Source organism: Lipophrys pholis (assembly GCF_963383615.2).
Source record: "Lipophrys pholis genome assembly, chromosome: 16".
NCBI lineage: Eukaryota > Metazoa > Chordata > Actinopteri > Blenniiformes > Blenniidae > Lipophrys > Lipophrys pholis.
The window spans coordinates 15,359,239-15,372,248 of record NC_137634.1 but is presented as its reverse complement, the minus strand read 5'-3'; the positions used below and the strand labels follow the sequence as shown (position 1 = coordinate 15,372,248).

At 40.8% G+C, this 13,010-nt stretch overlaps 2 protein-coding genes across 3 annotated transcripts in view; both read left to right on the top strand.

Annotated features, from left to right (window-relative positions):
- The window catches only part of LOC308121803 (rho guanine nucleotide exchange factor TIAM1-like), a 52,550-nt gene extending 44,411 nt beyond the window's left edge, over window positions 1–8,139 (top strand). The window contains exons 18-29 of the mRNA XM_080483316.1: window positions 932–1,156; window positions 1,429–1,497; window positions 1,590–1,715; window positions 1,985–2,093; window positions 2,561–2,740; window positions 2,888–3,006; window positions 3,093–3,201; window positions 4,174–4,232; window positions 4,609–4,705; window positions 5,357–5,444; window positions 5,549–5,721; window positions 5,848–8,139. Coding sequence (XP_080339442.1) covers window positions 932–1,156; window positions 1,429–1,497; window positions 1,590–1,715; window positions 1,985–2,093; window positions 2,561–2,740; window positions 2,888–3,006; window positions 3,093–3,201; window positions 4,174–4,232; window positions 4,609–4,705; window positions 5,357–5,444; window positions 5,549–5,721; window positions 5,848–6,479 — 1,986 coding nt within the window. The 3' untranslated portion in view covers window positions 6,480–8,139. The remainder of the gene's footprint in view (window positions 1–931; window positions 1,157–1,428; window positions 1,498–1,589; window positions 1,716–1,984; window positions 2,094–2,560; window positions 2,741–2,887; window positions 3,007–3,092; window positions 3,202–4,173; window positions 4,233–4,608; window positions 4,706–5,356; window positions 5,445–5,548; window positions 5,722–5,847) is intronic.
- Window positions 8,140–9,143: 1,004 nt separating this feature from the next.
- grik1a (glutamate receptor, ionotropic, kainate 1a) overlaps window positions 9,144–13,010 on the top strand; it is a gene marked incomplete at its 3' end in the record, with an annotated part of 33,710 nt that continues 29,843 nt past the window's right edge. For both annotated transcript variants that reach the window (XM_080483317.1, XM_080483318.1), the window contains exon 1: window positions 9,144–9,561. In XM_080483317.1, coding sequence (XP_080339443.1) covers window positions 9,480–9,561 — 82 coding nt within the window. In that variant the 5' untranslated portion in view covers window positions 9,144–9,479. The remainder of the gene's footprint in view (window positions 9,562–13,010) is intronic.

The window sequence follows — 13,010 nt, the reverse complement described above, 5'->3', positions numbered from 1 at the left end:
ACATAGTTTGTCCAGACGTGCACCAAAGAATTTCAATACCATGGCTTGGTCTGTGCCTTTTCTAATTAATGTTAGCTGAAGGTTAAGCTCATTCTGTCTTCCGCAGTGAAATCTGGTTCAAGTCTGGTTCATTTTGTCATGGCGAAGCCTTGGGGAGTAGAGATGGTTTGAATGTGCATTTCTACCCACTCCTTATATATTTCAAACAGAATATACAGTCCTTGTCAAAACCTGATGAGACTCACAAACAATACCATCAAAGGAAGGCTTCTGCGGCAGCAGCCGAGTCACCCTGTCACGGGCAATCACATACTGTAAATCATTAGATTATTGTGGTAAACGTGAGATTGTCGTTGCTCAATGCTGGCAGCGCTGAACTGCTCTGTACAGTTTAGATTTGTCTTGACATATACAGGAATATATTTCTGGGAAATTGTTGAGTTCACTTTTGCAGACTTGAGATGGTGAAAGACACGGTTAGATGTGGGAAGAACGTATTGATCTTGTACTATTTATATTCTTGTGTGGGCTCAGGGTTGCAGTGTTTATTTCTTAAGACGCCGTTTCACATCGGCATGTACGACGATGCCATTTGAGGAACCTCATTACTCAACGTTGCCCAACGGGAAATATGTGACTAATGAGTCAAAAGCGCAGCAATATTGATTGTGTTGGTACATGTAGGCAGTGAGAAGATGTGCAGGCCTCCGCTCTTCTTTTTTCTAACTATTAGACTTACATAACACCATTTAGGTTTGGCAGGTCTGGTCATGCTTGATTTGTTTTATCATTTTTATAGCATTGCGTGTGTTGTCATGGCAGGTTCAGAAGAAAGAACTGTATATATTATTAGTGATGCATATTCAAATTAAATGTACCTTTTAAAACTTCAGTAGATTAACAAAGTATGACTTTGTATCTTTCCGCGCAGAGCACAGAGCAAGTCGCTGCTTTCTGCCGCAGTCTCCATGACATGAATCCCGTGGACTGCCCTATGTCATCCTCGTCGTCGTCCTCTTCGTCGTCCCTCTCCCCAAGCCCAGTGTCGGCTTTGCCACCAACAGGAGGCGCTGCTGCCCAACGACAACTGTCCCATGCCGACAAACTGCGCAAGGTCATAAGTGAATTGGTGGAGACGGAGAAGACTTACGTCAAAGTGAGTTCAGCTCCATGAAAGACAGCCCTTAACATCAAAAAGTTGTCTTTTATTATGATACCGGCACATTTTCCCACTGTGTGATTTTTCAAAAACATTTTTATGTCCATACCAATAAGATTATTCCTCCAATTTAAAGTCTGTGACGATGGCTCCTCTCAGAAAAGCTCTTTAGTTAACAGACACCCACTGGTACTCAGCTTCTTTCCTCTTTGAACTGAACTGATCACAGGCTGAACTTGTTCATATTCCTCTCTTCTTCTTTTTTTAAGGACTTGAGCTTCCTAATAGAGCGCTACTTAACACCTCTGCAGAAAGAGAGCTTCCTTACACAAGATGAGGTACTTTCTATTTCATATGCATAGAAACACCCTTAACACTGGCCTTGCTCCTGAAGGTAGTACTGACAACATGATGGACGTGCTTGTTGCAGCTGGACGTTTTGTTCGGTAACCTCGGGGAGATGGTGGAGTTCCAGGTGGAATTTCTCCGGACCCTGGAGGATGGGCTCCGGCTGGTGCCAGACCTGGACAGACTGGAAAGGGTGGAACAATTCAAGGTAAAGATCTGTTGACCTCATTGCATTATTTACTCTTGAGTCATCTAGTAATTCTCTGTCACTTTAGAGTTACTCCCTCTTGCGGCTGCAGCTCAGAACTTGCTCTGACTTGAATAATTTAAGTTCTGTAACTGAGTATGATGCTAGTGGAGTTCTGCAAGCACACGATATTATGAGACCTCTTACGAATATGAACGGCCCTTTATTGTTTCACAACCACGTTGAAAGCGATGACACTGGATTGACAACAGGCCCTCTGGGTTTCACAGAAAGTGCTCTTCTCCTTGGGTGGTTCCTTCCTGTATTACGCCGATCGCTTCAAGATCTACAGCGCCTTCTGTGCCAGTCACACCAAGGTCCCAAAGGTCTTGGCAAAAGGTAGGAACAAACATTCTTAGGAGGTATCGGAAGCACTATCACTACAAACTTCTGTCAGTGTTGGACTGTGATTTATTGCTGCTTTCCAACAGTAGTGGGTTATAGCTGAAGGGCTTGGGTGGAAAAGAAAGCTTTTTTTTTTAAGTCATATGGCGAAAGGGTTCAGTCAACACAAAGAGAGACACATGCCTGAGTCAGACAGACAGCATGTATTATAGAACTGTTCAGAAGTGTTTAAGAGCTCATTTCAGTTCTACCTTTTTTTGTTGTTGTGTCTTTTGAACAGTTTGGTGGCTGTGTGGTTCGCACACACGTTTTGAGTTTTCTACTCGTTCGCCACCACTTATAACTGACAGTAATTGCCCAATTATACAAGCACAAACTGTTGCATTAACTAGTATGAAATTGCAATCAAACTGATTCTCAAATCCTTGTTTTTTGGGGTTTTTTTTTCTTTGCTGCTCCAGCTAAGACAGACCCAGATTTTAAGGCTTTCCTGGCTGAGAGAAACCCCAGACAGCAACACTCGTCCACTCTGGAGTCGTACCTCATCAAACCCATTCAGAGGGTCCTGAAGTACCCGCTCCTGCTGAGGGAGCTCCACTCTCTCACGGACCCTGACAGTGAAGAGCACTACCACCTCAATGGTAAACTGATAACGTTTGTGTTGTCACGCTTTTACTAAATCGATAGAATTGATCTTTTGGCGTAATAATGAATGGGTATAGAAGGAATTCCCATGGCTGGGGTTTTTAGTACTTCGTCATAAATGAATGAATCTTTGTCCCATTTAGTTGCAATGAACGCCATGAACAAAGTCGCGAGTCACATCAACGAGATGCAGAAGCTTCATGAGGAATACGGAGCGGTTTTTGATCAGCTCATCAATGAGCAGACTGCAGTGAAGAAAGAGGTAACGTCACTTCTTTTCAAGCTTTATCAGTACTGGATTTGACACTAGCTTTTATAACAATTTCTTTTAACTTTTCTTCATTTCAGGTAGCAGACCTCTCAATGGGCGATCTTTTACTGCACTCAACAGTGGTGTGGCTCAACCCTCCAGCCTCTTTGGTCAAAAACAAAAAGGACCCAGATTTAGCGGCTTTCGGTGAGCTTCAATGTCTCTTTTCAGATTAAACTGTGATTAGATATTCTCTGCTTCTACGGAATGTAATTTCAACAAAGATATACACTTTGCTTATAAGAGCTTCATGTGTCTACACAGGAACACGGACCAGATATAGAAATGGCTTTCATGTATTTATAAGATTAAATACACTTAATTTGCTGTTAATTCTGCTACATTTGTTTAATTTTCAAGACAATCTCATCACTGTGAATATTTACACATTTTATATCAAATGTGTTTTTTAGAGAAATTCTTGTGCAATGTTGCTCTAACTTGCAACAGAACAGTCACTGATCAAAGCACATGCAGTAGATGTGCGGTTTCACTTTTCTAAGCAACTGAAGAGCATTTCTTCTGTCTGCCTGAATGCTGAAAGAATCACTGCATACTGTACTATATACTGTAAGAGTGTTCCAACAGTTGCAGGCACGCAGCACTTTACTATATAAAACTCTGAGGCTTGGTGTGCAGTTCGAGGCTATTTCAGGAGGTGAAGAAATGGATGCAGTCAAGCATTTTCACACAAGGAGTCTTTACACCAGTTTTTACTTTTTACCTTTAGTAAATATTAATGCAATGAAAGGCAAAGTTCACACACCAAGCGGCGCCTATATGCATTTTAAAATTTTACAGAGCGCTGGCACCTTTTGGATATAAATATATGTACGATTTTATTGGCTTTTTCTGGCAAGGTGATGGAAAAGGGATAGCTCTTTGCATGCGAGTCACACAGCTGCCATATTCAGTCTATTTTTATCTTTTGTTGCATTAATGCATTTTATGTGTTATTAGGGGGTATTTTTTTCCCATAAATGCATGATACATAGGTGTTCATTGACATTGTGTCTGAAACTGTTCCACTGAATTAGATCATGAAAAAGACCTTTTGATAGAAGTGATGAATAAATGTTCTCCTAATAGCTTCTCTCCATCTCTCTCACCTTCATCTAGTGTTCAAAACAGCAGTTGTATTTGTGCACAAAAGCGGCTCCAAGCACAGAAAGAAAATAGTAAGTGCTTTACCAGTTTTTTAAAAATGTTGATTTTCATCTTTAACACAATTTTGAGGCACGTTTTTTGTTGATATATTTTGTGTTTGTTCAGAATCTCTCAGATCACAATAAAAAGGTTAAATGTCCTTCATGGGACAATTTGCTAAAATAATAAGTAAAGATAAAAACTCAATACCTTCCAGCAGTAGAATTTCAATGTTAGTGTAATGGGAGGTTGTTGGGTTTGGTGAGCAACCTCTTCTGTTGCTGCACTCTTGTGCTCTCTGCTGTTGTGTTGATGCATTACAGGGGATCATCCATCCATCCGTCCATCTTCTATGCTGCCTTATCCTACAGTGGCTAGAACCAGTCTCTATTTTTTTTTCTTTTTCAGGGTGCATCGCATCGAGTCTCGGTGATCGACGACAAAGATCATTTCCGTTTTCGTCACATGATCGCAACGGACTGTCTGCAAGTCCGCGCGCTTCCAAGTAGGTTTCATTTTAAACATGGAGATTGTAGCAAATGTATTTTTTCACTCTCTCGCTCTCTTTCCCTCAGATAATCCAAATATCTACAAATCTCTTTATTGGGGGAAGTTATGCACATATTTTGGATTTACTGTGCAAATTCGTTTCCTACATACATAGATTCATCACACTGTCACTCTGCAAGAATAGCATTTTACTCCAGTAATAGAAATTCCAAAAAGTAAACCATTTTTACTGTTTTGGCAGTTTATCTGGCAAACTTATTTTTATTGTATTTTAAATGATGACTTGAAATCCCACACAACCATGTGTACAATTAGGAATTCTGAATGTGAAGAGAAGAGATTATTTGCATTTGAAAGCATATTTGATGAAATAAGATTGCTTTAGATTAAATAACAGTTGTTTTGGAGGCTCTAGAGTCCTATAAGCATCCCATAAGAGATGGTGATTATAAATATGAGTGAATAATGCCCAGGGGTAAAGCTGTACACATTCCTGCCTCTGTCCTCGGGAGGCTTTAAATCACCCTCAGACAATTCAGCTCAAGTATGATTGGTTTGTCATATTAAGGAAAAACAACTGATGGAACAAATTAATGGAATACTTTCTTTAATGTAAGTCAGATATCTTCTCTCATCTCTCTTTCAGACTCTGAAGGCACAGCTGTGTGTGAAATCGTCCACACCAGGTCAGAATCTGAAGGAAGGCCAGAGCGAACTTTCCAGTTGTGCTGCAGGTATTTTATTGTATTTTTACACAGAAGTTCAAGAAATGTAAGCTGAAACGAAAGTAACAATAATATCTTGCGTGTGCTTGTTTTTGCACCCTTTGAATTTAAAGCTCTCCCGATAGTAAAAAGGACTTTTTGAAAGCAGTCCACTCCATCCTGAGGGAGAAACAACGCCGCCAGCTTCTTAAGACTGAATCCCTGCCACCCAACCAGCAGTATGTCCCGTTTGGTGGGAAACGCCTGTGTGCCCTTAAAGGAGCACGACCTGGTATGAACAGAGCAGGTAATATAGATCTTAATGATTTATCATCAACATGAACCAAAATCTAACCTATGATGCCAATAATTCTGTAAATATTACCAAAATGAAATGCAGTGTAATGTAATTCTCCTGTGTCTTTCTTCTTAGCATCAGCTCCGTCTCGAACGCTGTCCCGCAGGAAGCTGGTGAAAAACCGTATTACCATTGACACGGACCTGGTTTTCCATGGCAACAACAACAACAGCAATGATACGAACCCCTCCAGACATCATTCCTCCAATGCAATGCTTTCCCAGCATGCCCCACTTCAACCCACAAAGTCTCAGGGAGAAGACACGGACCGCTGGGTGGAGGAGCAGTTCAACCTGGGCTGCTATGAAGACCAGTGTGACGGCATCGATTTGGGACAGGTGAAGGAGACGGACATACTGAGCGACGATGACGAGTACTGCAAGTCTGTCCGAGCTGCAGCAGCCAAACCAGTAGCTCTCGAGAAGGAGATGGATAGACTGCACTTACAGGGCCAAGAGGGCAGCGCGAATCGCCGGGTTGAGGGTGTGATACAGGAGGAAGTCGACCGGATAAAGTATGGAGATGACTCATCTTCGATTGACTCTTTTGCATCCTGTGGTGTCTCCGTCCCACAGTGTGCAAGCTCCTCCTTAAAGCTCGCCCCATTGAAGCAATGTGCTGTGGAAGGGGTCACGAACCAGGACCACGATGCAATCTGGGTGCGGCGGGACGACTTCACCAACGGGTGCAACAGCAACGTCTTCTGATGGGGAAAAATTAGGACCATGAGATAAAGAAAAGACACAGCATTAAATAGGAGTGCAAGAAAAGGCTGGACGATGTGGATACAAGCTTTAAACAAGTAGAATTTGGAGAGCAAGAATAAAAGGTTTTAAATCTTAGACAGTCCTCCCTGTACCTCCTCTTCCTCTTCACCTGCATCCTCACTCTTCAGACAATCCTGAACTACTTAAACACCAAGTCAATAAAGAAAAGTAACCTGCAACTGACTTCAGTGAACATATTTAGCGTGACCATGAGACTCTCATTCATAAAAACAGAACCTGAAAGTATCCTCACTGTGTCGGACATGCACCAGGGACACACACACACTAGTTGCACATGAACAAAAAGTCACTGCATGTACACAGTGGAAGTGAATGTGTGTGTGTTCATCCTGTAAGTGCATATAATACACTGAAGCACAGAGGCACGGCAGCTACTGTACCACACGCTTCATTGTACTGAAGAGTCGTCGTCACTGAACTGTGACCTTTTGGCCAAATGATCTATTTTTCAACACAGGAATGTGGGTGTTATATTTTTCTGACTCTGAAAACTGTGTATTTTGAACACTTAAGGGCTGTGTGTTACTGAACTTCTCTTCAGGGGCTTTTTTTTTTTTTGGCTGAACGACTGCTGAGTAACGTATGGTGAGATCCACCTAGCTTTATTGTGCTTTTTATTGTTTTAACTTAACAGCTGCACATCGGTGTACAATGGAGTGCCGTTAACCTCCTGTAAAACCTAAATAACTGACTTTCACCTTTTCTTCTTTTTATATCCTTCTCAAAAGAAAGTTTGGACAACAGGGAGTCCTTGTATTCTTTATTTAAACATTGCCTTTAAAAAAAAAAAAAGATATACTGTCTCATTTTAATGTTTACACCTCATTTGGCTGCCCAGTGTTATATAAACTACTTTTTGTGTGTCTGGTGTCAGAGACAGGCTTGACAGAGCCATCACTTCCACCCTTCACATGAATGTTCTCTTTCATTTTGTTATTTGAATAAAATGTCATTTTTATTTTGGTAACTGATTTCATTCAAAGTCATTTAAATACCGGGACTCGCTCTCTCTTCATGCTCCACATCTGTGATGAATAGCAGACGCCTACGACTCTTTGTTTCACACCAATGATCACAGATTCAGATTTCATCTTCTGCTTTCAGCCGTTTCCTCCTGCCTAGCTCTGCTTTTCCATCTCTGTCCACCAGGCTGTGCTGTTTCACTGTCATCACCTCAATGTGCTGAGTGCCGTGCACGCCTCACTGGATACTGAACGTGCACTCAAAGATGTGGGAGCAGGACTCTGCAAGTTACTCTGAATGAGAGGAGAGTGGATGGAAATAATACACTTTGGACGTTGATCTTATTGTTGTATTTTTTGCTATTATAGTGATAGTTTCTTAGATTTTAGCTTTACTGTGTCACATAACTGGTAAGGAACTGTGAGACACAATCACCTGGCCTTGGAGGCAAATCCTGTGAGGACCCCTTCGACTTCTCCCTTTGTATTTTTAAAACTGTGTTGAAAGTGTGCAGATTTGCCATCTTTATGTTAAAATAAATTTTCTAAATATAGATTTTGTGTGAAAGTGCTATTTAAAAAAAAAAAAAAAGATTAAAATCTGTTATCCCCCTGGGACCCACACTGCTTCTTTCATTAACAGTCTTGAAATTCTTTGTTTTGACTTGAAATGAAGAGGTTAAACAAAAGCAGGGTATAAAGGTTAAATTCAAATTAAAAATGCTGTTTTTTTCTTTTTTGCAGCACTATCATGTATTTGCATATGTGGCAGAAGACAGCTCTGCTCAGTATTCATACCAGGTCATTGTGGTGTTAGGATTGTTGCCCGAGGACTCCTTCTGGAGAGGCTGGATGGTCATTTTCTGAGTTAATTAAGTTTGTCTATAGGCTGTTTGTCTGTGGTCCAGGTTGGGCTGGCAGGCTTTTCTGCGGTCACTTGGCTCCCAGCTTTGAGAGAGTCCACAAACATAGTGATAAACAAAATGTCAATTGTGACGCGGAGGGAATTGTTGCTTGAGGAAAACAGACCTGCCTCGTGGAAGAGACTTAAGCCTTTCAAAATGTCATCAATCAACATATCGGAGTCAAAGTTTCAGAGATGAAGGGAATGATGCGTTTGTGGGAAGGTTTCCACTGATTCTTCCAGATAGGAGGAGGGGGGTGCTTTTCTGTAGCGAGAGATAATCTGGCATCTGCCCTGTAACCTGAAGATTATGCTCCTCTCATCAGGACCGGTCAGTGGAGAAAACCGCCGCCAATCCATCTGCTGCGTAATCCAAACCAAGTGAGGCTGCAGCAGGCAGAGATTAACAGAATTAGACCGCGCGCACCTTCAGCGTAAAAATCAAGTACAACGCCAAATCTGCCCCCATATGTTGGAATATCACATGAAGAATCAGTATAAATGTGATGCATTTGAAGCTTTTGCTTCTTTTTTTGACATATTGAAGGAAAAGAAGCGCATCTACTTAAAGTATCTATATGGTATTTATATGTGTCCATAGGTTTCGAAATGATGGGGGTATTTGCGGTGTCGCGCTCGAATGGGGGGTTTATTTTGAAGTATTTTACCGGAAGCTTAATAACTTTCATTCAGGTTGCCTCCACTCATCCACTCAGTCCCTTTGGCTTCTGTCGCCTTGGAGGCGCACAGGATAGTGGACGAGCATCACCTCACTGTCATTCTGCAGCTTTTTTCCTTGTTTTTGCAAAAAAAAAGAAAAAGAAAAAAGACTTTTAATGATTTTGCACGGAAAAGTTGGATCCACGTATAACTTGTGACAATCTCCTTTTCTAATTGATTTTAGCGACGGACTGTTCTGGAGTGGAGCGACCGAACTGGAAATGAAACTTGTGCTGCGCGCCGGTAGAAGATGCCAGTTGTGTCCGAGCTTGGGTAGTTGCTGTTTATGTCTGTCATGCTCTCAATATCGGCGGTGAGTTCGCCTGGAGCACTATGGAGGAAAGAAAGAGGCTTTTTTGCTTCATTTATCTCACGGCGCTGCTCTTTTTGAGCTCTGCACAAGTCCTCAGAATCGGTAAGCGCAACAAGCTGTTTTACGCACGGTTTTATTGGCGTTTGTTGTTTGAGTGGTTTGCTGCACTGGGTAGGACTCAAATGGAAAACAAAATGCGTGTGCTTGACATTTTTTTCAGGTTAAATGATATCTATGTAAATTTGTTATTTTAAGTTTGTTTCGTGAGGTGAGTGCAGTTTGGCGACCTTACGTCATTTTGTGTCTCAAGGTGATCTTTCCATTTACTTGCAGCAAGTCAAGATTAATCAACACATTGGAAAACTTTACCTGTACATCATAACAAAATACACCATGAAGACTTATTGTATTTGTGAATTATGCCTTATGTCAGTCCTTTGTGCCTCCACAAATTCAGTATCCAGAAAGTACAGTTGAAACAAAGTCATGCCACTGCACAAAGTTAAATGTCGCATCTGAGATTATTATTTTGCCAAAATATCCCCAGGACCATTGACCGTTAAATTAAATAATACTGAAGATCTAATCAGTTTCAATGTCGAGCTACATTTACATCATATTTTTCCATCAGAAGGTTGTTTGGTGTTGCACATGCTTGTTGCCACACACAAATAGTTATACTTAATAGATTATTGATCCTTTAATGCGTCCTCCAGCAGGCTATACTCCAGTCAAAGGGCATTCTAACTCAAAATATGTCTCCTGCTCATTCTTAATCCTGCTGTCATCAGCCTGGCCCATGTGAGAGAAGTCAGAGAGCTACACCTAGATTTGATTAGAGAAGAGGAGGCTGCTGAACACTGACGGCTGTGTTCATTATCCCAGCGTCTCACTTCAGGACTTTGAATTAGAGCAGAGTGGAGCAGTCATATGTAGACCTAATTGACTGAATAAATGAGGATTGGTGTCACTGCCACCTGTTCTTAACTTGAAAAGGAATAGAGCACTGTCCTCTATACTTCTAATTCTGGATTTGATGAAACACTGTGATAGGCAATCTTGTTTTATGTTTAAAAAAAATTAAACTAGAAGAGCTGGTTTTGCATTTTATGGATTGATTTTAGATTTTTTTCCCTTTCTAACCACACTACACATTGGGCTCCTATACAACTCGGTGCCACAGACATGCAATAAAATGTGCAAAAGTATTCTACAAATGTTTGGAATTTATCTATTCCCCTTGTGCATGGTGATTGATAACTGTAAGGTTTACCTGCTGTTCTCAACATGTCTCTGAATAAAAGGTTTTGTATTGGACCAGTGTAGTTTTGTGATATCAGAAATAAAGAGCATTTACCCCCATTTATCTGTCAACAAAGCCAAAGTTGTCCCCTTTTATAGCAAGTCAAGATGCAAACAGTCTTTTAGGTTTGAGCTCAGTTCAGGTGTCTTTGGGAAAAATCTGTCAACTTTGGAAACGAGAAGAAAAAATGCACATTTCAGTGACAGAATATTTTGATGGTGAACTTCAACAGTGGACAAGACTCTGCATAGTTCTAGTAAGGAAGTTAAGAAGCATCAACAGACTTATAGCATGCACACATGCCCGGATGGACGCACATACGTTGTGGTCAATCTACAGTATAGTCACTAATAAACCTCAAAATGCATGTCTTGGACTGAGGAAACAAACCCATACAGAAAACATACGTACATACATATTCTCATTGTGAGGTGAGAGTGCTAACCGCTACTCCATTGTGTGGCATACCTAGGTATGATAATGCTTATTCTTAAATATAGGATGATACCTCTCTCTCCTCTCTTGTTAATTCATTAACCTTCTCATTAGTCCATTTGTACAATCGCATGCAGTCCAACTCTATAACAAAGTTTATTTTAAAAGGTTCTAATATTCAGATGTGCTGATATAATCAGAGAGATTTATTACTTAATTGCGTGATCAATTTTGAGATGTTGGTCGGCAGTTTTGTTGAGCTGAACTGAATTATATTGATAGTTTTCCCAGGTATTTTTGGCTACATCATTAGCGTGCATGAGTGTGGTGGGAAATATGGGCAACAACTCCCAATGTGATGCAGTTCAGAGGAACACTGCTGCAAACTACAACCTCAATAATTAACATTTAGTTAAATTAAAACCTCTGTGAAAAGCTCAAGCAAAACTGAACATCATTAACTTCATAAAATCTGAATTTATTACTGGACTGCTGCAGTTGAATCACATCGGGCTGTAAAGATGTACCACATGCAGTGGCCCGCAAATGTGTAGTTGGAGCATTTTGAGCATTAAACAAGCCATTAAAAACAGAGAGACAAGAGCTTAACTGAAAATCAAGGCAGATTCTGATATAGACATCTGACAGAATTTAAGATGGCCAGATTGGTAGATTTTGTTTGTGGAGCATATAGACATATAACACAAAGAGGCAGTCTTTGCAATACTTGCTGAAATTGTAGTTCATTCCAGCCATCGCTCCTTGATGAATCAGATGTTTGTTTGTGGCACTGTCTTAATCAGTTCTGGATTCTGGTATCAGTGATGAAAATACTGTTGCAAATTTAAGAAGAAGAAATTGAGTTCTCTGGTCTCCTTTGAAGAGTTTTTGTTCATTTTATGTAGTGAAGTCGAGGTGCACATGCAAATGTTTTTATGATCCGGAGTTTGGCTCAGGGTCAATCATTAATATTCTTTTCCATTTGAGACCAATATGTTCAGCTTTACTGGCTCAGCGCTGGCTGTCAACAACATTGGTCTTCAAATCCACAAAGATTTACATACATTGACTTTATCTGTGCGAATGTGTGTGTGTGAGTGTGTGTGTGTGTGTGTGTGTGTGTGTGTCTGTCTGTTTGATAGATGAAACTCACAGAAGTGCAAAGTTTGGCTGCAGGTGCTGCTTTGTGTTAAATTGATTTGCTTAAGTTTAACAGGGTCCATAGCCTGAATTTATAGAAAGGGTACCTGCTTAATTTTATTCATTAGTTCCTTTTTTCCCCCTCTCCAGAAATTAGGTGAGCTATTAAGCTATTAGGAAAACAAATGAATTAGTTTTTGGGCCAAATTGCCCGGGTTTTGGAAAGTTAGTTTCACTCTTGTGGAAGATATACACAGATATCCTGTGGAATTGGCTGCCGCCGTATCGTGATCATTCATCATGCTGGCAGAAAACGTAAAACTTTTGGCAGGAGAAAAGAAAGAGAGAAACCCAAAGTTGGTCATGGGATCACATGACGGACGGCTTTAATTGTATGTATTGATTGTGTCGTCTCATGAGACTTGTCTTGCGATGTGCAGAATGAGTTTAGGGTGGCAAATGAAACAAACCTCTTCTCTGCAGTCCTATCTCCGCTGGAGAACTGGGCTCCTCTGATTTGTGGCGGCGAAACAAATGATTATGGCGTCTGAGCCAAACTCCTGGAAGGAAGCTGTGGGGGTTAAATAATTTAAGGGCAACCTAAACTGCTTTCAGGTGCCAAAGTCAGAAAAACTTTGATATTTTTTTTCATATTCTTGAAGAGTGATCTGTA